Source organism: Lissotriton vulgaris, chromosome 8, assembly GCF_964263255.1.
Source record: "Lissotriton vulgaris chromosome 8, aLisVul1.2, whole genome shotgun sequence".
Taxonomy (NCBI): Eukaryota; Metazoa; Chordata; class Amphibia; order Caudata; family Salamandridae; genus Lissotriton; species Lissotriton vulgaris.
In genome coordinates, this window is record NC_141696.1 from 497,480,616 (window position 1) to 497,506,083 (window position 25,468).

The 25,468-nt window shown below is 43.0% G+C and overlaps 1 protein-coding gene across 1 annotated transcript in view; it reads left to right on the forward strand.

The window, feature by feature from the left end:
• The window catches only part of ANOS1 (anosmin 1), a 479,614-nt gene that overhangs the window by 373,976 nt on the left and 80,170 nt on the right, over positions 1-25,468 (forward strand). Inside the window, exons 7-9 of the mRNA XM_086934322.1 lie at positions 9,701-9,906; positions 12,203-12,347; positions 20,196-20,351. Coding sequence (XP_086790448.1) covers positions 9,701-9,906; positions 12,203-12,347; positions 20,196-20,351 — 507 coding nt within the window. The remainder of the gene's footprint in view (positions 1-9,700; positions 9,907-12,202; positions 12,348-20,195; positions 20,352-25,468) is intronic.

Sequence of the window (25,468 nt, forward strand, 5' to 3'; positions counted from 1 at the left end):
TTCTGGTTAGTGAAATGTTAGACATGTCTGTTATAACTGTTGTTTGTTTGGTGCTAGATGGTTTTTTTGGGAGTATTTCCTTTGCCCCCTGCGTTAGGGCGGGACCATTCCCGTTTGCTTTACAACTGCATTTGGTGTTGATTAGTGACGTAAGTCTGTCCAACTTTGATATGAGGGGTTTGATCTGTGCTGTGATTTTGGCTTCAAGGTCGAATTTTAGGTCCATAACCATGTTTTCCACCCAACAGGGGATACCTGCCGAGGAGTTTGGGGTAGGTGTGATCAGATTATGATTCTTTATTCTTGTTTTTGGATTTTCCTTGGTGATTGGCATAGCCTTGGGGAGAGTGGAGGTATTTTTTCTTATTTTTGTTGGTTCTAGGGTCGTTGCTGGATCAGGTGGTAAAGGATTACTGATGGCACTCTGGTCTAATTTTTCAGCCGGTGATTGGCAGGCTTCTAAATCTGGGGTTGCGTCGAGATCGACGTATGATTGATCGGAGTCCGTTTGGGTTACTGATAAATCTACGGAATTTGGAACTGTCATCGTGGGAACGATGGTTAATGGTAATGGTAAAGAGCAGTTGTTAGCCACCTGGTGAACGGGGGAGTTTGCGGTGGCAAGTGAGCCGAGCGAAGATCGTTTGGCCTGCATGAGGTCCAAGGAGACTCTTTTCTCCAGTAAGATGATACTCTTGTCAATGGTGTCGTTAACCCTGGATATGAAAAGGTCTATAGGGCCGGTCACTTGCGTCACCAGTGTCGCTTTCTTGGACGCGCTTGTAGTTTTGGGACGCATCGTGAGTCCCAGTAATGTGCGTAGAACTCGTGGGGGCCTGCGGGGACGACGTGGAGTGCAGGGTGACAGGGCCGGGGCCGTCCTCTGCCGTCCTCGAACGGCCTCAAACGGCCCTGTCTTTGCCCGGTCTTCGCCCGAGCTGCGTCCCGCGCTGCGGGAGTGGGATGTTGTTAAATAGGAGGCGCAAAGGGCGGGGGGGCGGGCCAGCAGGGAGAGCGGACCGGAAGCTCTTCCTTGGTCTTGCAGGGACTTCTGGGAAATGAAGTCCCCGCACGCTCGCAGCCCCGCTGGTTCCTCGCGCCCCTTACCGCCTTGCTGCCGGCGTCCTCGCGTTGGTCCTTACAGATGCTGCCTCTACCAGCACCCACCAGCGAAGCGGCACCCGCGAAGCGGCACCCGCGAAGCGGGTGCGGCGAGAGGTGGGCTGGGAGGCCGGTGCGCTGCTGGGCTGGTGCGTAACAGCGAGAGTGATGCCTTCCGCTTCAAAGGAAAATAGGTAGGTGTCCCACGGGGTAAAGGAGGAGGAACGCTTTTAACAGTCTTTGATGGGCGGGGGGCGGGCCAGCAGGGAGAGCGGACCGGAAGCTCTTCCTTGGTCTTGCAGGGACTTCTGGGAAATGAAGTCCCCGCACGCTCGCAGCCCCGCTGGTTCCTCGCGCCCCTTACCGCCTTGCTGCCGGCGTCCTCGCGTTGGTCCTTACAGATGCTGCCTCTACCAGCACCCACCAGCGAAGCAGCACCCGCGAAGCGGGTGCGGCGAGAGGTGGGCTGGGAGGCCGGTGCGCTGCTGGGCTGGTGCGTAACAGCGAGAGTGATGCCTTCCGCTTCAAAGGAAAATAGGTAGGTGTCCCCTATTGTCACTTTACAGTAGCTTAGAGCTCACCTGTTAGTTACTATTCATTGGCTGTACTATAATTCTCCTTTCCTTGCTTTTCATTTGTTTGCTGGTTTGGTCTTTCCTTCCTCTTCTTGTGTTTGTCTTTCCCTTGGAGCATGGATGCATTACTTGTGTCTTCCACTGCAGGAAGTGTTGAACTAGATGTACCTGTCTTATCTGGTCTTACTTTTTAGGTCAAAGCCTACCTAACAGAGCAGCTAAAGACATCTTGGGGACACTCTGAAAGCTTCCTTCGGAATGCATCCCACCCAATGCTTACCATTGTTGTGATTTGTAACTCACATTTTCTGGCTTTCTATTTGCTGGCTTTATTTGTTTCAGGCTGTCCAGCTTGAGCTCATCCCTCCCAAGGAGCAAAGCCCTTTAACAATACCTCTCCTTGTATTCTTCCACAAGTGTTTCTTTCTGTAATGAGGCCTGTAAATCTTATTCTTATCTTGTCACATTTGCCGTGCATTGAAAGCCAGAGGTCAAATGTAAGGCTCTGTATTCTGAGGGAGCTTGGTGTTTACTTTTCTGTCTCTGACTTCAACATGTGAGGATTTATGTGACCATCTTGCTGGATACTGGAATAAGGAACGTTTTTTTCTTCTTGTACACAACATTTAAATGAACTGTGCAAGTATTTCAGAATATATCATAGCCAGGAAAACACAAATGAAGCACATTATTTGTTAATTCTGAAATGTGTTGGAATTAATTCATATGATCAAAACAAATTAAAACACTAGGGGCCAGACGTAGGTAGGCAAATACCGGTCGGTAACGGCCGAAAATCGGTAATTTCGGCCGTTACCGACCGGCATTTGGAAAATGAGATGTAGGTGGGCATTTTACTGATTTGGTAATTTACTGAATCAGTATTTTAAGGAATCGGTAAATTAACAATTCTTTAAAATACCGAATCGGTAAATTACCGATTTTGCTATGTAGGGAGCACTCAAATGAGTGCTTTTCCCCATTTAGGATTCGTTATTTACCACAAAATACAAGTTGGTGGTAAATAATGAAAACCTTGGAAAAAGCATTTTTTTTGCTTTTCCAACAGTTCCATGTTGCAGACATACATGCCCTCAGGGCATGTATGTCTGGAACATGTGCACCCATACACAATTGAGGGGTGCAACAGGGTGTCAAAGGGACACCCTGCCACCCTTCAATGTTTCCCCCTTTTACCGAATCGGTAAATACTGATTCGGTAATTGGCATTCATTCCTATGGGCCTCCAGTGCATCGGCTGTAGTCTCTAAGCTTGTTCTAACTATTTGAATTCTTTACAAGCTGATTTTTTCTTGCGTGAATGTTTTCGTCTAAATGTACACGTTTTGTGATTATGTAGGACACAGGACTGTGTCCCATCTTATTGTTGTGTGTTTATTTTTTTAACTTTGATCATTCATTAAATTTACCAACTGGCTGGACAGTACAAATATAGCACTGATTCTAGTCTATATTAATAACAGCTTTATCCGGGTTCTTTATAAGGACCATTGTTTACTTGAAAAAACTCCACGCCACTCTGCAACACTGCCCTGTATGCCACTGCACTCTATGCCAATGAACTCCACGCTCTTGTCCTCAAAACCAACCCACTGTATGCCACTCTAATCTACTCTGCACCACTGCACTCTGTGGCACTGCACTCTTTACCACTTTTACTCTACGCCATTGCACTCCATACCACTCTATGCCACTGCACTTTACTCCACTCTGCACCACTCTACTTCTAAACCACTGCACTCTATGCCACTGAACTCTACACCACTCTACTCTGCACGATTGCACTCTATGCCAAAGCAGTCTATCCCATTCTACTCTGCATCACTGCACTGAACGCCATTCCACTCTGCACCACTCTATGCCGCTGCACTCTACATCACTGCGCTCTATGCAACTTCACTCTCTGCCACTCTACTCTTCATCACTCCACTCTACGGCCCTGCATTCTACTATGCACCACTCTAACCTACGCCACTGTATTCTATGATGCTGCATTGTACTCCGCTGAATTCTATGCAGCTCCACTCTATGCCACTGTACTCTGCAACACTCTACACCAGTGTACTCTATTCTACTCCATTACACTCTATTCTACTCTGTACCACTCTACACCACTGTACTCTACTTAATGCAACTGTAGGCTTTGCCACTCTACTCTGGACCACTCCACTCTATGCCACTGTACTTTACGCTACTGCACTTTATAACACTCTACTCTGCAACACTGCATTCTACGACACTGAACTCTATACCACTCTACTTTGAACTACTACATTCTGTGCCAGTGCAGTCTATGCCACTCTACTCTGCATCACTGTACTCTACGCCACTACACTCTGCAACACTAAACTTATTCAGGTTCTCCCCTTGATATCATCCCTGTTAAAATCCCTTCTAGATTTTCTGCACAGCTAGCCACCTCCATATGTTCCATTCTTAATAGCTCCTTGAGTACAGGCAGACTTCCTCTTGAATGGAAATATGCTCAAGTAGTTCCCATACGCAAAAACCCCAAGACTCCGACTACTGAGCTGACTATCGCCCCATATCTTTGCTGCCCCTTCAGAGCAAGCTCATTTAAAAACCTACAAACAGACATATGTCTGATTTCATCGAATCCTCTCACCACCTTGATGTCTCCCAGTCAGGTTTTCAGGCCAAACACAGTACCGCATCGGCTATTATCGAGGTGACTGATAACATCAGAATGGCTCTGGACAATGGTCAGGCGGCACTACTGGTGCTGCTTGACTTGTTGGCAGCATTTGATACCATCTCACATCAGATCCTACTGGAGAGACGTCAAGACATTGGGGTACAGGGGCTTGCACTGAAGTGGATGACAGACTTCCTAACTGATAGAACCCAGACTGTCACTCTGGGGACTTACAGTTCAAAATCCACCAAAGTTACCAATGGAGTCCCGCAGAGTTCTTGTTTGAGCCCCACTCTTTTTTAACATTTATGTTACCCCCTTGGCTAAACTTATAAGGAACCACAGCTTCATTCCCATATCATACGCAGACAATACCCAGCTCCTCCTCACCTTTGACAAAAACAGATCAGGCATACAATTCATCTTCTCTGAAGGCATGAAGGCTATTGCTGCCTGGATGCGGACCAACTTCCTCCAATTAAATGCAGAGAAATCAGAGATCATGCTGTTTGGAGGAGCAGCTATAAGCTGATCGCCCAGCTGGTGGCCCGAGGAGCTGGGTAATGCCCCGTCCCCTACGGAAGTAGTCAGAAACTTAGGTATCAAGATCGATCAGAACCTCACTTTTGATGCTCATGCCAATACCACTGCGGGCACCTGTTTCTACACTCTCAGCCTACTTAGAAGGATCTTCCCCCTGCTACCTATCTTTACCAAAAAAACATTGATGCAAACACTGGTACTAAGTAGACTAGATTATTGTACGCTCTGTTATCATCGGCCAATGAAGTCTCTTTAAATAAGCTACAAGTGGTGCAGAACACAGCTGCCCGTCTTGTAGCAAACGCCTCACCTAGAACAGCTTCTATTCCCCTCCTCAAAAACTCCACTGGCTCCCTATGAGACTGCGGGTAAAATTTAAGATAGGCTGCACTGTCTTCAAAGCCCTTAATGAACAGGGTCCTTCCTATCTCTCTACCAAACTTATCAAGTATACTCCCTCACACCCTCTTAGATCAGGCTCCAAACTACTACTGTGCACCCACAGAATTAAAAAGGCGCAATGCGGCGGCAGAGCTTTCTCACACCTTGCCCCTGCTTTCTAGAATGAGCTACCCCTTCAGCTCCACAACTGTCAGAGCCTCTCTCAGTTCAGGAAGGTTCTAAAAACTCACCTCTTCTGTGTCCTCTGTTCTGGCTGAGGCCCTCCGTCCTAAGTGTAGAGATACCCCTTGGGGTGATTCAGCGCTATACAAATCAATAACAAATAACAAAATAAATCTGCACCACTGCACTCTACACCACTTCACTCTACTATGCAACAGTTTATTATATGTCACTGCATTGTACAACGCTGCATTGCACGCCACTGAATATAATGCTGCTGCACTCTACGTCACTACACCGTACGCCACTATACTCTGCAACACTCTACATCAATACACCAGTCCTTTCTACTCCACTGCACTGTATGTCACTCTACACAACTCCACTCTATGCTACTCAAATACACAACATTATGCGAATCCACTCTGACACTCTTCACCATTCCAGCCTATGACAATCCACACCACTCTCCTCTATGCCACTAACTTTTAGCCATGCTGAACAGCAGCCATGCACAACATGGCTAAAACACATTGGCAAAGAATATAGTTCTTGCACAGAGGAGACCTATTGGCTTTGCCAGTTATTGTTAATTTCTGGTTGTGTAAGTGCTCTGCATCAGCCTGCCGGCAACCTGATCTCTGTATAGAAGTCAACTAAAAATAAAATTCAACAAAAAATAATCATAAATACCTTAATGTATGGTTCTTGCTAGGGACATGGGACATTTTTACTTGCAAGGGGTCTATGGGTTTTACTTTCAGATTAGTCATAATTCTTGGGAAGTGTTGGGATGGAAATACCAAGTTCACCAAACATTAAAAGGCATAATAGAGTGTTGATGAGGCAGTTGACAGAGGTCTGGGCGGCAGAGGCACTGTGCGTCTCTCCTTGACAAGCTGGAGCCCACCCCAGAAATGTAGATTTAACCGCGAGATCAGTAGGTTTATTTGCCCAAGTGGCCAAATGGCAAGAGCTGCTTTGGTTAAAAAAAAAAGGAGAGAAGCGTGGTAGAACAGCCTGCACGATTTTTTTAAAGTCATCCTTTGGAAAATAAAACATCACATGGGGGACATTTCTGCTTCCATAGTGGCCACCGACGGGGAAAAAAAGCTGGTGACATGGTGTCGAAAAGCCGGTCCTAATAAGGGATGGCCTTCGGGAACCTGGCTCTGTTGGTTGCTGGACAGGTGATGGTCTGTCACTCTGCTGTCAGGAAAATGGCCGTCATCTGCCTTCTAGATAAGGCGGGGTTGGCACCAGGCTGGGGGTGGACAAGAATTCCGCTCCTTTCTGGCAGCTGTCCCCTTGCCGCGAAATGTTTTTTAAAATTGCATATTCATTACTATGCATTTTTTTCTGCGTAGACATTATTTCATAACATTTCAAACTGTTTTTGAAATTGTACTGTTCGTTATCAATAAAACATTTTTGTTCGCGTACTTTCATATTTCCACCTAGAGAACCGCGTGCCCATCATTAGTGAAATTGAAAGTGAAATCTGGCCTCGCCGTAATTGGCGCGCTGAGACGCAGGCCTCAAGATGAAGGTGTTAGTCTCACAGCCACTCGGCTCGTTTGTAAACGAGAACCTGCCACATTTCGCCATTTTGGGCTTTGAAGTTAAACTGCTCATCAATCACGGCGCGAGCTCGATGCGTGATGGTGAGCGCCAGTGGCAGCAAAATGAATGGGATCCGCATGGACTCGAACGTGGGGAAACAGATGCCAGACACTGTAACGGGACTTTGAACCCCAGCTCGCTTTACTTTATAATTCTAATTATAAATCCCCTGTTCTTGGCGAGGGGGAGATGCATTTTACTGTTGTAGTCTGGTAATGAGCACAGCCCTCGGTCACATAAACAACTGCACGTGCGTGCTGAAAACGTGCTGCAAGAGTTTTCAGGGAGTTTCACACAGTAGCAACCTGGACTAGCTAGAAATTTGGACTTCCGTTGTTGTTGCACTGTACTTCCTTGTAATGTTGGTTGTATCTCAGAATATCATGTACTAAAACACACCGCCAGCAACAACCGCTACAAAACTTGAAAGGTAAAATGATAATAAACCATGTTAATTATCGTTTAATTTTTCTCCTACAGTGCATTCTTGGGGCGGGGCCAGGGATGACAGGCATTGATGGGTACTGTTATCAGTGCGCATGATGGTTTGGCCGCTCTCCTCAGGCCAGCCAAACCGTCATGCGCACTGAAGCTGTCTCCAACCCGAGCTGTGTATCCGGGTTGGAGACAGCAGGCACAGGCTCCCAGTCTCCCTGAGAACGCAAATCGAGGGCGCTCAGGCCGATCCCGACACTGCTTTCATGCTGTGAGAGCAGCGTCCAGATTGGCCGGGGGCAGTCTGGGAGCCTGTGTCTGCAGTGGAGCTAGAAAAGCCGTGATGTGGTTGGATTCAGGTACTTTTTAAAAAATATTTCTTTTTTGTTTTGTCCCCACCTCTTCAATTTGACCCGACACCGGCTACGACTGACTAAATATCGCTGTACAACTCCAAAATAGGTGTACGATATAATTGCTAAGTATGTTGGTAATGGTAGATTTACTATTCTGATTTCCACATGTATTAACCTTGAAAATATATGTGGAGATAAGTAGAGTAAGCAGATATATATCTATATATACTTAGCCTAAGGAGGTTTTGGCTGTTAATATTTTTTCTGCGATATTCTTGTAGCACAAAATTGATATTTTTGCTGCGATATTCTTGCAGCACAATATTTAGTACAAATTCTTCTGATACCATACCGTAACAGGTTTGGCCAGTTTGTGCACCAAATTATTCAATCTAGCAGGGCACAAGTATGGAAAATTCATAAAGTTTTCAAACTGATGCAAAAAAATCCATTGTGAACCATATTTGCTGTTTGAATAACAAAGATTTCGACAGATTGGAGCACACATCTTGGGCCGTACCATATAGCATAAAGTTTCCTATCAGAGAAACAGTGGGGCAAACTGATTTTCACTGTAAGCTTTACAAAGAAAAGAGCAAATACATGTATCCGCTTTTCGAATGAGAAAGATGGGCCAAAGTTTCATGCAAAACCAGTTTGCTGTGTTTCTTACTGCGTAAGCAGCAAAAATAATATTTGAATTATTTTTTTAACAAAGGTAATTGATGGTCCAAATTTTCTTTGTTAAAATGTCTGCGTCTCATAGAAAGCACTATATAACCAGTTATATAACCAGTATAACCAGTAAATACAATTGTAACCAGAAATATTTGCCTAGTTTTTTTTTTAATGCCTTATTGGTCATTGGTTCTATGTTGTCAAAATAACTGCAGTTGTCAAGTTGGGTGGAATGGATGGCCCATAAAATGGGGCATCTTTACATCAGGCATTCAAATTGAGTTAACCTTCCTTTCTATTGATGTGATTTTAAAGACACCATAAATATTGACTAATTTGTCTGCCCATTTGAAAATGTTGAAAATATAACAAGAACAAACAAAAAACACAGAAGCAATACATTTCTTTCCGTAAGTCATCACCTGTAATGAGCAGACATCTGCCAGTAGATATCAGAGCTGGTGGCTCGAAGCTCATTCCTTTCTTCCCTATGGAAAGGTTTTAATATGCCACAGATCTAGTGCAGCACAAAAGGAAGGTTCTACCTATCAATGCAAGTCTGAAGGGTTGTACCAAATTCTTCTGCAGGCTGTTAACAGATGCGCTGCTGTTAAGAGTGCGGCTGAACTACTGCAGAAGGATAACATCAGGCCTGGCAAAGTTCAAGGGCATAGTGGAGCAGTGGCAGTTATGCTATTGCCTGAGGAAAGCGGGTTAAAAAAACTTTGGCACTTGGAAGAATGGTAAGCAGGGGTCTGGTTTCTTATTGGAAACATGTATGTTGTGAAGCTGACTGAAGGCGCCAGCTCTTTGAAACTGATCATGAGCCTTACGGACAGCATTCTGTAAGGTATCCACATGAAGAGCATTACGCCTCTGCTGGCCCATCTGTAAAGCATTTGTATGCTTGTGTATCCTGCCCTCTGGACAGCTGCACAGCATGAAGTAAAGCCTCAATGTTAACATTCTTCATTGAACAACATCCCTGTTACCCCAGTGTCACCGGGTGAGCGATAGTATTGCATATGTGCCACGAGCAGTGATTGATTGACACCCACACAGTGTTCCATTGACATCCCACAGTGAACCACAGATAATATTTAGTCTTTCTTCTCTGTTTAACATGCCCTATTCTTTTCATTGTCCAGATCCATCAGCGCCACCAGCTCCCACGAACCTTAGAATTGCCAACTCCACGACGAACGATGATGGCAGTCTTTCCATGCGCATAGTTTGGGATCTCCCTGAGGAGCCGGACATTCCTGTTCACCACTATAAAGTCTTTTGGAGCTGGACGGTCAATAGCAAAGCTGTCATCCCTGCGAAAAAGAAGAGAAGGAAGACAACTGGTGGGGTAAGAAAAGTGAACGGACTGAAAACTGGGTGGATGAATGGGCTTCTGTGTGAAGCTTCAGAGGTAGCAGGTGAAAGTTGACTGCTTGTCTGTTAGCAGAGTGCCTCTGGTGCCTGAGGCTGGTAGCACCTGGGTGTCTCCGTAAACTGTAATTCGTAAGGTTCAGATCCCTGCAGCACCAACTGACGTGATGATCTTTCATTTTCAGACACAATGAGACCCATATGCAGTACTACAGTTTTTAGGGATTTAAAGCTGGTAGTTAAAACCATTTGTGAGGTTAAAATAAGAGCTAATGACTGTTTTCCTTTAAACGATTATACCCATTTAGGCTGCTATGCAATTCTGTGAAGACAGGCGCACCATTTATTCTCACAAGAACCATTAGAATACATCTCAGGAGTGTAAATGAATGTTATGTTCAAAGTTCCACCCACATCAAGGCAAATCAAGGTAGTCAGGTGAATGGAAGTGAAAGGTATTGTCTTTCATTGAGACCATTGTGATACAGCAGGTCAGGTGATTTAATGGGCTTATACATCCACTAAATGGCAGTTTCTGTAACCGTGTGGCCATAGGTTTGAATCACAGTGGGTGTAATAATTCCCATGTTGATAGGGTAAGTGCCAATGAATCGGTGACAAGAAACGTGTTATCAGTGCCAGGAGACTGTTTCTTACTGTTGAACTGGGCTTCTAAGTACACAGTTAATGTATTTATTCAGAGGTTTGCTTCAATTTGGGACCAGTTTATCCCTGAAGGCGGATTGAAGAGGTTCTTCAGTCAAAACCATTGAATCTGGTTATTTAGAAGGACACTCGTTTTGCATAATGCCTAAATATTTCTTTTTTATTCTGCGATGTTCCCTTAATGTGGTGAGGTTTGGCAAATATGAACCTATAAGTATATGTGTATCTGTCTTTTCAACCACTCTCCAAAAAGACAGGAGCACAACTTGGACCTCTACTGTCGTAAAAGCTGGTGACCAGTGGGGATGAGTCACAACAGCATTCATGAGTATTGGAAGTCGGACTACAGGAGTACTTCTTTACATGCTCTTGCATGCACTGGTGAATCTTCGCCGAAACATCCAACTTCATAGAAGTTAAACTGCAAGGAGGGCTATAGCCCACATGCATCAAGGTAAATTGCATTCGCAAATGGTGCGAATCGCAAAATTCGGCCGTTTGCGAATGCAATTTCCTTTTTTGGGATGCATCATGTTTCTTTATTTTTTCGCAATTTAAGGAATCGCAATTATCGATTGCATTTAAGAAATCGCAATTTGTGATTTCTCAAATGCAATGCATGAATATTTTTTTTTTGCGAATTCGCAAATTTGTAGAGGTAAATTACGATGAAGTTGAACTTCATGGTAATTTTCTAAAACTTTCAAAAATGCACAAAAGAGCATTTTTGAAAGTTTCATTTTACACACACATGCTCTTGGGGCATGTGTGTGTGAAAAATGTTCTTAAAGTTAAATTTCAGGGGTGCAGGGGGGGGTCCTTGGGACCCCCCCTGCACCCTTGAACTAGCATTCTCATTTTGCGATTCCTTAATTGCGAATCGCAAAATGAGAATGGCTTCCCATTCATTCCTACGGGCCTCTAGGCCCATAGGAATCAATGGGAAGGGATTCCTTAATTGCGATTCGCAAATTGTGAATTGCAATTAAAGAAAATTAAGGAATCGCAAAAAATATTGCGATTTCCTAATGCATAGCATTTTGTGATTTCTTAATTGCGATTCCTTAATTTTCGCAATTAAGAAATCGCAAAATGTAACAATGATGCATGTGGGTGATAGTCCTTTCTATTTGTACTAACTGTATGCGTACTGTTTTGTGTTGCCTTTGCTAACAGGCACCATTGTGATTGATTGCTCAGTAATATGCTTCATGCAAGCGTTTGGGAGTTGGATCTTTGAGGCAAGGTTTGCCCTGAAAGTTTGTAAACGTACACAAGCCTATGAGTTTTCTGGCATTTGCAAATTCCTCTCTGGCCCTTTCCTCCCCTGCAGACTTACTCCAGCAAAAGGCTGGAATAACTTCCATTCCATGAAGATGAAAACCCAAAGCAGCCCTGGCAATTTTGTAGGGCCAGCGTTTTAAATGTTGGACATTTCTTCACCAATTGGGCACATTACTTCTGGTTATAGAAGCTATATATGGAGAGGTTAAGCCTTGTGGTAAAGAAAAACTAGAAAATGTAAGAAAGCTATGTGTTTTCTGTAAATGCCAGTGTTTAAGCAACTTAATAATGTTATCTTTCTTATCCTCTCTTCACATTTGCAGTCACACAATTATGTGGTCCTTGAGGGTCTCCAACCTAACAGCAACTACATGGTAGAACTGCAGGCAATAACATATTGGGGCCAAGTACGCCTGAAAAGCGCTAAGGTTTCGCTGTATTTCACCTCCACCCAAGCACCCACAAGCAGTAAGTACCTACACCAATTCATCTCCTACGAATATAGCAGAGACAAATCTTGTCTCTTTTTCTCTTCTTATTGGGGGAGGGGAGGAGAGAGAGCACTGGCTTCTGCTGTCATTACATTGTGCACATCTTTTTCTCTTTTGCTCTACAATGCTGTTTGTTCCCTTTCACATGCTTAATACTCAATAAATAAAAAAACTCCTTAAAAGAGTAAACTGCACTACCTGCAGCACTTGCTCTCCCTGTGTCCAAGGTAGCATGGAAACTGATCAGTGACTCACCCGCCCCTATGTATTTGTGTGCATCTTCCTCTCCCACCCTCATCGATCACTGAGGCGGTGTGATAGAACCCACAAGAACGGGCATAGGTCACAATAGGACCTGCACAGAAACCAAAAGGAACAGGTAACCCACCACTCTGTAGTTCCATGTTGTGGTGCTTGGAGAATGGGGTCTCTTTTGGAGTTAGCAAGTGGAGACACACATTGCAGACTGTCCAGTTTCTTCCTTGAATGTGTGTGCCAGCTTGTGCAACATCCATGCGTAGATATGGAATGATGCTGAACATCTCGATACAGCCCTTGGCATTCTGTGTTTGGTTATTTGATGTATAAACTGATTATCATTCCTTTATTTTGTTATGTCTAAGTACTTTTGGAAACAGCACACATCTAATTTCACAGAGAGTTTGTTTACATTTTAGCCAATGACAAATCCTGTGTCTTAATGGGTGCTCAGTTAACACTGCCCAAGCATTCCACATCCCTCTCTAGGGAAATATTGTTTTGGCATTCTTATGTTCTCATTAGTGACAGTCCTCCTTCGTAACATGAAAAAGTCTAAACATGTTCACTAGAGGTTTTTTTTTGGGGGGGGGGACAGTAATGGAAATCACAAACATGCAGTTTGTTGGAACCCACCAAATGTGTGCATGTGCAAAAACAACATCAATTTTTCTTGTCCATAGGATTCATAGTTATTTTTTGTCTTGTTTGTGCTGGATGCTTTTGTCCCATTTTTAGACTCAATGGCATGCCTTTTGATGTGCACCTGTCTGGTGGTACATGCTCAGCAAAGTGTCAGGGCCATCTTTTTGGTATGCCCATACATTCTAAATACCTGTCGTACAATAGTTTACGCACATTTATTTCTTCATGTGAGTAGTGATGAAAACCAAAAATGTCTTTGAGGGTTTTGCTTCTTTTGAACAAGAACAGGCTAGGCTTCAGGAACAAGAGTTAGGAACAGATGAATAAATTATGTCATTAATTTTGAAAGAAGGCTCGTCAAAATGAAAGATGCAGGCTATTTTTTTACGTTGCACACTGCACATTGACTTGTCCATAGAAACCCAAGTGTGATAGGAGATATAAAGCTAGTGTGGTAGGCGAGAGTGCGGAAAACTGTGCCAGTCATTGCACATCAATGTTATTGGCACTCTAAGAAAGCAGAGAAGATTTGGAAACATTCTCACTTTTGGGAGGGAGCATATGCCTTACTCTTTCTTCCAAAACAGATTGCTGTTTCATTGATATTTGGACATGGGGTTCAGTAGAAGGCGTGGTCAGTAGATATCAGCCGCTCAATGTAGGCTGTGCACTTGAATCTTTTCCCTAAGATATGGCATGGTGCCAGGAAGACATTTAAATAAATACCACGCATAAAAATGTAATGATAATTTATTTATAACTGGGAAATGTTTTCTTCGTTTTTGATCTTTACAATTTTGTGGGTTGCAGCTTTTTGAGCACACTGGAGATTGGCTATTTGATATTAATTAAAAACCCCAGATAAGACCCTGGTGGAGTCGAAGTTGACATTGTTAGCTTTACATATGGAAATACTCATTTAAAGCTGATGTTAAACTGCTGATCCAGTGTAAGCGTCAAATCTGTTTCTGCATTTTAGACAACATTGCTTTTTGGCATGTTAGGTGGGGATGACAGGAAGAGTTGGTGGGGCTGAAAGTCGATTGCGTGTAGATCTTGACGCGGAACAGCACTAGAACTTCCGTTTTAGCAGCTCTCAATTTGATGCCATTATGACTTATTCAGGACACCTTTTCTTCTAAACACTCTGATACAGTTGAGAAGTTGTGCTGACAAGTTATCTTCAGATCCATTGACATGACAGCAAGTTTGCTTAAAGAATCTAAATGGAAACCAGCACTGGCAAAGGAGAGTAAAGTTTTGATTAATCAGATAAACAGTGAAGGCATGGAGGAATCATGTGGGACCCCACATCGCTCTGACAAGAATTAGGAGATGAAATTAGAATTAAAAGTTACATGGTACATCGAGGACATATCAATAAAAAACCTTTTCTGTAAGAAACATTCAAAAAACAGAAATTTCCACTGACATTTCATTTCATTTTCCTCAATTTTTCCGTGTCCGTGTCCCTTTATAGGAGCACAAGCCGAAAACAACACTCTCAATTTTCCTGAGTTGAAAGTGGCACTTAATGCCTTTTTAAGGAAAGGCAAGCTACTTTTGTTGATCTTCTTCGAAATCCCGCCTCCTGCTACAAAAATATGCCCACTACTCACATGAAGCCAACACCAATCTCACTCCCTTGTAGGGGAACTCATGCTTGCTATGGAACCCAATGTGGGGGATGCCATGTGAACCCTCCAGCTTTCATCGTTTGGAGGCTACATCCACTACAGGTAGACTACATCTTCTGACTCCACCCTCCTGGAGGAGAATTGTGCTGAAGCCCCTCATAACTCCTACCTCATATACATGGAGGGTGCAGAAGCCCCTTCAGAAAGACCCTGCACCCCAGGTGCCATATATTTGATTGATCACCCTAAAGTAGTTCACATGGAACACAGAAATAGAAGCACTGTTGCTCGCACATGTTCAACCTTGGGCTTTGAGCTATACACATGAGCACTGGTTCTTTTATTTGTACAAAGAATGACCCAAGCCAACCAGGAGCCCCATTCCCAACATAAATGTATTACCAGTTGAAATCACTGGCTCCTTCAGAGATATGTGTAATACCAATGTTCGCTGGTGCAGAAAAGTCTTTCCTGGTTGGTGTGTCCCATGCAGATTGGCTTATTAGAGCCTTTTTGTGCTTCTAAGGTCTGATTTCCTCACTCATGTTATGTGCCTAGAACGCAGAGATTTTTATAGTATTTTCCTAGATGCTATGTTCTCCCCTATGAATGTAGTAATGGAATGATGATTCATCATACCTTTATTCTCATTGACCAGAGCTATTTGCCAATTAGACTCTTGTGTTAATTATAAACAAACTGACCATGATGTCAATGGATCTGAAGGCCCTGGGGAAAATACAATAATTGGGGAAAGGTCAAAAGTAGCCTGTCAAATCAGGTGGGACTCGCTCTAGTTGGGACTCAGATGTCAGACAGAAAGGAAACATTGCAGACATACATTCCGATAGTTCTGTTAGTAGTTGGCAGTAGTCCGCTTTCTAAGGTATGACCCAACTATACACGAAACTTCACATTATTACTTTCTGCTCATCAATAAGTGCTGCCTCCGCTTGTTCTTTTACCTGGAGGATAATTGGTCAGCCTTCTTAGTGAGAACATCTAGGCTTCCATTTTCATTTGTTATATTGTCAATAATTTTTTTCATATGAAGCGAAAAAATAAATCTTTGAATGATGGGTATTGCATGTTGTGAAGTATTGGTTTCTAATATAAAGCAATGTTGTGAGCCATTAGTTGCCCTAAAACCTTATAAGAGGATTCTTCCCATCCATTTACCTGATTTTTAAGCCTTTAATCTGACCTGACCAATGAAAGATCAATATTAGGATCTAATCGGTAGTGACTCTCTGCTGTTGCTGCCCCCCGCTGACGAAACGCCGAGAACGCCGGGAGGGAAACATCCTTCACAACGAAACTTTTTCCTCGCAGTACCTTTACAACGCAGGAATTACAACGTAAGTGGTTACAACGACTTGCGCTGGAGGGCGCTCTAGGATAGGGAATAGTTTAATTTACAATCCAAAACCTTCCCTACTATCCACGGGGACTGGAGTTGGAATAGTAAATTAAACTATTCACTATCCAGCGCCCCCCAACGCAAGTCGTTGTAACAACTTGCGTTGTAAAACCTGCGTTGTAAAGGCATGCGTGGAAAAAGCATGCGTTGTAACGACATACATCCACGCTGAGAGCACGACGACGTCCAATGAAGCCCCGCCCCATGGAGCCTCGGGGCGAGAAGCGTGGATACAGGCCAAGGAATACGGACGAAAATCGGCGAATTTTACCGCAAATTATACAGCGCTGCATTTAACTATAGAACGCGCATGGTTGGGGATCTGACAGGCACTCAGGATCCCTGAAGCGCCATAGGGGGCTTGCTGGTAATCTCCCGGAGGCACCTAGCGCACAATGCTCTCTGATTCCTGCCTGTTTCCAAAACCGCTTCCGCCGGTAACCCCCTGCTTGCAGAAAAAACACAGGAGGGTAAAAACAGGAGCAGTAGTAGGAGCAGGAACAGGAGGGGCAAACTGCTCTGAGAACCAAGGGGAGCTGAAAGAGAGAGGAGAACCCGGCGAAAGACCCAGGAAGAAGCGCATAGTGGTTGGTGTGGCGGGCGAGGTGGGCTAAAGGCACAGCAGAGGTAAGTGTGTGGATGGTGGTAGTGTTTTACATTTTCAAAAGGAAAGTAACTTTGTTTAACGTTGGATAAGGGGCTTTAAATCAGACCCGACCTGAGAACAAGCGGATTACTCAAACCCAGATATATTCCCTATTAAAAGGCTAATGGCTCCAAAAAGGAAACAAAAATCGCAAGGAGGCCATAGAGCAAAGCCCTGTGGGAGGAGAACCCTCTATGGAGAGTAGAACTTTAGAAGAAAGCCTGGAGAGCCTGGAAAGCCCCAAAGAAGGGATAAAAGAAGCGGCCCAAAGGAGGAAAAACAAAAAAGGCTCCAAAACCACAAAAGGAGCAATGCAAAATAATAAAGGAAGTTTATCACCCTCCAAATTAATAAAGGACTTTGTAGGGAAGCACTATAAAAAAATAGTTCCTGCTACCAAACCCATGGTAGGCGAAGAAGAGCAGGGGAACGAAAATGTTCTAATAGAGTCCAGTGAAGAATCACTGGAGGTATCGCAATTGAGGAACCAATCACTATTCAGCCAAAATGAAATAATAATAGGACCTCTTCATCACCCAAGATGTTCTCATCACAGGGGCAGGAATTGGAGGGTCTGGAAGTATCTGGCCAAGCGAAAACTGACAGCGTAGACCCGAGACCCAACCAGGGTGATGTATCGGTGCCAAAGGCGCTATAGCCACTTACAAATATAATCCAAACGCACCAGCACACCTTGAGAACTGAGGGAAAAGATAACTCAGAGAGGAACAGTTCATATGTCTTTGACATTTCTGCAACTCCCTCTTCCTCAATGATGGACCTACTTTTGATGCTTCAAAAAACACTGCAGGGGATACTTGAGGTTACATTGCTAAATAATGGGGTGTTGAAATCACAAAAGGCTCATTTACAATAGATAGAGGAGGAATTGCAAGGAATTAGTGGGCAAATGCCTTCCATGCTGAGACCTGTCCTAGACCCTCAGTCGACAGAAAAAGATGGGGGTATAGAAGTAAAAGAACCAACACACAGTGTATATGTATCCAAATGCACAATGTTGATAAAAAGAAGATAAGGCAATTGGAGATACAGTCAATTAAGGCTGAGAGGTCTCTTAAAAAGAAAGATATATAGAAAGAGTTAAGAAAAAGTAGGTAGAAAGGAAAGTAAAAAGAATAGGGTGGAAGTACCAAATCTAAAAACAACCCTTCTGAAGTTGAAACCTCCAAAAAAGGAGAGAGAAGTGAATAAGAGAAAGGGACAAAATACTAATAAAGGGGAATGTGTTCAATTGCATTGGGTAATTACATGAAGGCAATTAAAAGCTTTCCTAGAGTGGCCTGCTAGTTTTTAAGAGTTTTACAATGTGTTTTTGGGAGTTTTATGTCAGGTTTTGTGGATTTTCAACACATGAATTAATTGGGTTTTAAAGCCGAATCAAGATAGATATAAACTGTATAAGGAGGGGGTTTGTTTTTATCCGATAATTGGTTTTTATTTAATTGTGGATAGTGTATTAAGCTCCTTGGTGTTCCGAAATGCATAATTTGTGCAGTTTTTTATAAGAGTAACGAGCTTTGCTACTGTTTAAAGACCACAGTCTAAATAAACATTGTCTTTGACTTGACTTGACTAATCGGTAGGTTTGTGCCATAGTTCATCCATTTATTCATTTTGGGAATTTATAATAATAGTAATACGTTATTTATAAAGTGCCTGGTTACACCAACTGGTGTGTCCCTGAGCTAGGAACTACTACGTAAAAAAAGTGATAAGATGCAGAATATCGTAAAAATCTAAGTGTAGTGTTTATGAACTCTCTCCTTTACAGAATACAAACTGCTTCACCTACACACTGTGTAGTAGTATGGCACTACTCACTTGAATACTTTCTTTTATACAATTTGTGCATTAATCATGTCTTTTTTTCCACCTTTGTGTTGTGCAGACCAAGAAAACGCAACTGCCCTTATTTAGGTTTGCTAGAGCCATAACATATTTCAACAGTTTCGAGTTTATTTTTTCTTTGACCATTCATACTTTATCAAATGTTTCCAGTTTAGGGTTATTCATAGTCATGTCAAAGTAAAGTCGAATGCAGTTCCATACAATGTAGATTAACTTTAATTTTATATATTTTGCACTTTTGTCATTTGTTTGTGTGTGAATTTTCAAAATTCTTTAGATTTAGAATCACATTTCTTACAATGACGACTTGGCACATGTTGAATTAGACAAGTTTAAGTGCAGTGGGAAATATAGCTCTTTATTATGCACACTTTAACTGATGACTTGCATTTTTGTTACTACCTATTGATACCCTAATTATTTGGCTTCTTTATTGCACTGCAAATCAAAATATTTTGGAGTAAAGGGTGTCTATATATCAAACTTCTAAATATCGCTGATAGTGAAATTACTAGTAAAGCTTTTGGAAATGTCTTTGCTACCATGATAGCAGTGCTCACTACATCTTGTTCCCTAATGGAAAATTTGTTGGAAAGAATGCTCATCGAAGGGTAAATAGTAGATATTGTAGATTTCCTCGGGTTGGCCTAAAAATGTAGCCCTCACAGATGGAACTTTCTCAGAGGCGGCCATCCTTATGGGTTCCTAACCACTTATGAAATACAAATGAGGGGAGCATTGGCCTACATACATAGAGCATCAACTCGGACCAGAATTTGTTTCTCCTGTTGAACTAATGGTTGAACTCTTTTTGTTTAATAACTCTTTTCTAGCCTTTTTGTCAACTTTTTTCAGCCTATAATACAATATAAATATGTTTCATTGCTCGTGTGTTCCATGTTTTAAAAGTCCATGAAGATATGTACTTTGGATTTTGCACTTTTGTCATCAATGTATTTACAAGTTTGCATTCATATTAGCTTCTCCCTATTGCTAACAAAGCTGTTAATAGATTGTTCATCCAGGGCACGATCAGGAGTTTTTGAGAGAATAAGACTAGAGAAAGAAAATAGCTGTGCTTTCTAGATGCTTCATCTTGATTTTTTATGTGCTTATTCAACCATACTAAAGAGCCCATAAGACATAGAAACATAACAAGTTAGCTATCACTGTCAGTAGAAAATTTTGAGTTACTACCTACAAATGTGTGATTATAGCAGAATTTGCAAGGTCCAGATGTTTTATACAGTAGGATGGAGGGTGGTACAGAGGATGCCATCTTAGTTATAACCCATACTTCATGAGTAATATCCAATTCACCATGTTACATATATTTAAATTATGTTACAGAAGATCCAGCCCCTACAGGAGGTAAAGCTAAGAAAAAAGTGACAGAAGCCCTTCTACTGCCATCAAGACGGCGTACATCGGGGCTCCTTGAAATCGGAGCCCCTTTTTACCAAGATAATCAGCTGCAAGTTAAAGTGTACTGGAAGAAGACAGAAGGTGTGTTCCTGACAGTTATTGTTATTTGGCCTTTTTATCGAGCTATCAAACCTAGCGCTTTTGCCTTGACCGATTAAGTGCAGCCAGTGCATGCGTACTTGATTGGAAGAGCATACAGATGACAGTGGTATACAGTGAAATATTTGATTGTGCCACTTACAACCATGCCAGACACCAAGGGGCAGATTTATGATGCCCTTGCGCCGCAATTGCGTCACTTTATTTGACGCAACTGCGGCGCAAACAATGCGCCCTATTTACAACGTGACGCATCTAGGAGATGCATCACGTTGTAAAGCCCTGCGCCATAAGGAGGCATTCCTGTGCAGGGGGGGGGGGCGTTCCTGCACAGGAACACCTCCTGAAAGTGGCTGAGTGAAATCTATGAGATTTCACTCAGTCACTTTCAGGCCAATGCTGCGTCAAAACCCTGCGCCTGCTTTAAGCAGGCGTAGGCCTTGATGCAGCATTGTGTAGATGCGGCACCCCCGAGCCTTGCTGGAGCTGCGTCGCGCTTGTGACGCAACTCCAGCAATGCGCCACATTTCCGGCACAGATGCGTCACACATCTGTGCCGTTTTTGCACCATGGTGCGCCACATTATAAATGCGGCGCACCATGGGTGGCGTCGCTGTGGTGCACTGTGGCCCACGTTAACTGGCGCATCCCTCGGGATGCGCCAGTTAACATAAATCTGCCCCCAAGAATATGTTTTCTGCGCCGAATGGTGCTTGTGTCTAGAGGAGATTGAGGATAAATAAAAAGCTCTGCATTGTAAAATTTACTCGCATAAGAAATGTCACACATAATATATAGATATTATGTCTCAAACTACATTAAAACAACTAATCAATTGAAATGTGAATTATTTCAGGAAACTAATGCTGATACTTGAACTTTTTTATTTGGATATCTAGCAGAACCATTCAGCACTATTTTGACTTCTCTGATAGAAGGTGGGTGTGGGTGAGTCCCATGAACGTCAATTAACCCTTTCGCTGCGGCGGCTATTCCGCCGCAGCGCTAAAGGGGCGGGGCGGCCGCGCGGCGGCCGCATGCTGGTGACAGAACCGCTCCGTCACCAGCCGCGGTTGAGCTGTGCTGGTGACGGAGCGGTTCTGTCATGACCCGCCCCGCTCAATACAACTGCCGCGCAGGCGCGAAATCAGCGCCGCGCAGGCGCGGCGGCCGGGCCATGACGGAACCGCTCCGTCATCAGCACAGCCCAACTGTAGCTGATGACGGAGCGGTTCGTCATCAGCAGGGGAGGGGTTAAGGCCTGCCAGTGATTGCAACCACGACCTCTGTCACACTTTCTACACCTCCTGATGGGTTGCTTGACAACGCTGCGATATGTTACTTTCGAATCAGGGTGTGTGGCTTGGCCCCTAGTGTTGAGAGATAGTACTGTACGAGTCTTCATTTGAAGGTCCAGGGAAGCACCTGGGATTTTACATCAGGAGTTAGTTAAAGTTAAGCTTTAAATTTCGTGCACAAGCAATGGCACTAATTTTTATGTGGCGTTCCCATGTTTTGTATTTTTCTAGATGAATACAGCTTGGATGGCCTATTAGCCCAGGCTGTGCACGGTTCATAGTTGGAATGGCAGGCTTCTTACACATAGATACGCAGGGATACCCTCTGAGAGGCAGGTGGTGACAGTGACATTACAGCCCATTGTGTCCCCTTTCCTAGTTGAGTAGTGGCTCGGACGGCAAGGGCAGGCTGACGATTAGCAAAATGTGGCTATCACCAGATAGGCTTGGCCACACTAAACGTCTTTGGGTCATTCACCTGCTGGTATGAATTCTCTCCCCCGCTGGTCCAGGGGCACTTCCACGAGGAGGCAGTTGGCATTGGCAGCCATGGAATTCTCTCTTTTTAGGCCTTTAACAGTAGTTGTGGCCTGCAGATGTAGAGTTCTGATTGGCCGTCCAGCTACCAATATTCAATAGAAGATTTTATTAGGAGGTAGCGCTTATTGCAAAATATTATAATTGCATTGCTTGTTTGTGCCTGCGGCTGTTATTCACCAGCACTCAGTTTTGGGTACCACAATTTATTTTTCTTGCTCAAACTGATACAGAGCACGAGAGAGACATGCAGAAAAGAAAGGGATGGAAAAGGAAGAAAATGGTAGGAAAATTGTGACGAAAGGAGAAGGCAGGTCGAAAAAGAAACTGCAAGACTGAAGTAAAAAAATAATAAGTTCATGGTAGTAGAACTAAAAGGTATGAGATAAAATCAAAACTAGGCTGCCTTGATATTTGGCAACTTTGACGTCCGACAGAACCCGTGGCATGCTTCTAGGAAAAGCTTTAGACTCCTGCATTTTTTTTATTTATAAATAAATACCCTTTTACAGTGCTGTACATGAAAATTATTCTTGTTCATGTTTTTTACTTGTATATTTTGGCATTGATTTTAAATGCAAAATTCAATAACTCAATAAGAGAGTGAAGAATTTTAAGAATCCCCTATTTACAAAATAACTGCTTGTCACCTGTCTGATTTTAGGGTGAATTTTAGCACCCATGAGGCAAGCAGAAGTAGGAAAACTCGATACTGAGTTGTATGCTGTGTTTTTAGATTCTTTCATAGTTTTATTTTTAATATTAATTCGTGGAGAATGTAAAATACACTGACTCATAATCGTAGAAAACAGGGTGGCAAAACATTTTGGTAACATATGAAAGACATAAAAACCTGCCAGAGAGATTCTACTTTTTTACTAATTTCTTCTAATGATGTAATATCTGGATGTTCACCATTCTTTACCTCCTATACGTGAATCGATGGTACAAAATGTGTGTGATCTGGCAAAAATTTTAGATTTTTTCACAGGTGCAGAAAAACGTGTAAAGAGGTGTTGTAGAAGAATATGTGATGTTACAATGTGATCAAAATGACCGCGGTATGTAACATTGCAGTTCTTACAACTCAAGTAGTTACAAAGACTTGCGCTGGAGGGCGCTGGACTTAGGAATAGTAAGATTTACTATTCCAACACCAGTCTACGTACAGTAGGGAAGGTGTTGGAATAGTAAATCTTACTATTCCTTAGGTTATAGCGCTATCCAGCGCAAATCGATGTAACGACTTGCGATGTAACGGCTGCGTTCTAAATGCATCGCGGTGTAATCACCGTGATGTAAAGGATGTTTGCCGTTGTAGAACATTATTGCCTTTTGCAAAAATAGATCATTCGCCCAGGGCTAGTAAACAAGGCATTAAAATCTTTGTTGCACTGCATGCTTTTCATACGCTGAACTTGACCTCTGTGACATCAGTGATACATACCCTTGTTCAAGTGTTAAGTTTATGCCATATCCTACAGTTTTTGGAATGAAGAACTTACAATAAATGACAGTGAATCAGGAGGTGAGATTCCCAATCCACCTTCATGGTTAACATCTTCTGGACTTGCTAGTTCTTAATTTGAACCGGTGGTTGCTGGTGGTGCCCACCAGCATTCTTTTTTGAGGACAAGCCCTTATTTTTGCTCGTCATATGTTGACTGCGAGCATGAGAGAGAAAAGCACACAAACAGGAAAGAAGGAGGAAGAGAAAGAAGTAAAAACGGAACAAAGAGAAAAATGATGCTGGCGAGGGTAACATAAAGCGGTAGGGAGTGTTTGGTAGTGGATTAAAGAGGCCTGAGGTGAATTCAGAGTCAGAAGTACTTTTTATCTAAGAAATACATTCTTATAGAAATATTACACAGATTTCTAGTTCATAAAAAATGGAAAAAACTGAGACTTGAACACTACTCAGCCTTGGGATTTGGTGCACTAATTTTTAATAGCAACACCAGAGCAGAGCTTTGGCCACGGCATTCCTTTTACAAATCAAGCACTAGGACAGGCTGCCCTGAAATTAATTTTTTTCAAACTCTTTTTTATCAACTTCGCTCAAAAGACCATACAATACAAAAGTCACATATGCATGTGCATTAAGTTCACCATCACATCAATATTGCTCGAGGGAGGTTTGAGACGATCTGTCTCTGTGGTTCGCAAGGGCGCGGAATCGCAGGAGAGCACAATCCCCACCCAAACCGATCTTCCCTACAGATCTGCCCTGAATTTTTAAATGTATTTTATCCAGTAGTAATTCTGATCCCGCTTAGGGATTTCATGTGTTGATAGGCAGGTAGAATCTATTCATACATATTCAGATTCGCTCCTGTCTTTAATACTGTAGGTGCTCAATTGCTTGTGCCCGGCCTCTCCACCGCTCTGAGCAATCCGCTGCCCAGTTGTGGTCATGCTGCCTGAATTAAGGGCTGGACACGCTGATTCGTTCCGGCCTGAACTCAATTCACTTAATCAGTGAGGAATGTTGGATTGCCCGCTACTGTCTCTAGGCTCTAGTGAAACATCAGGGCAAAAGCCATTCGTCAGAGCTGCCTGGAAAAGGCATAATGTTAAAGTGCTTTTTTCCAAAGTGTATTAATAAAACACTTCAAAGGGTCTGCAATAAACAAAGTATATAGATTGCTATCAAGTGGTTCTCGTCATATGTGCCCTTTCACCTGCTTTGGTTACAGTTCTACTGAAACATGCATTGAGAATCAGGAGTGACATTCATCTCACTGTGGGGTTGCATTCTTTTCCCTGGTGTTAGCAGGATACTGGGGCAAAAAAGGTTCTCTATAGTAGTGTGGACTTTTGGAGCTGATTATTTCACTTATTCTGTTGATTTAGATCTTTACAGCAGCACGTGGCACCCCTTGCCTCTTTATAGTGTTGGGTTCTCCATACATTGTGTACAACATGTGTGATGGGTGAACTTTGAACCTGGTGGGTCATAACTGCCCTGAAGTACACTGAGTGAAGCAACCAATTTCGACTTTTTCCATTGAAAAAATGTTGCCAAATTGTACATTTCCCAGCATAGTTATAGGTTCCTAAAGGGCACTGATTAAATATTCCATTTATTTCATAGTGTGCAATCCATACTTGATAGTCCCAGAGCTGTTGAAGTATTCATACTCACCCAAAAAACTTTGGGAAAAATGCTGACACAATCCAGCATTTACTGCGCAATATCAGTAAAAAGTCGCCAGAAAAGTTTGCCAATTTAGGCACATTCAGACTCACAATATCTGGAATTTT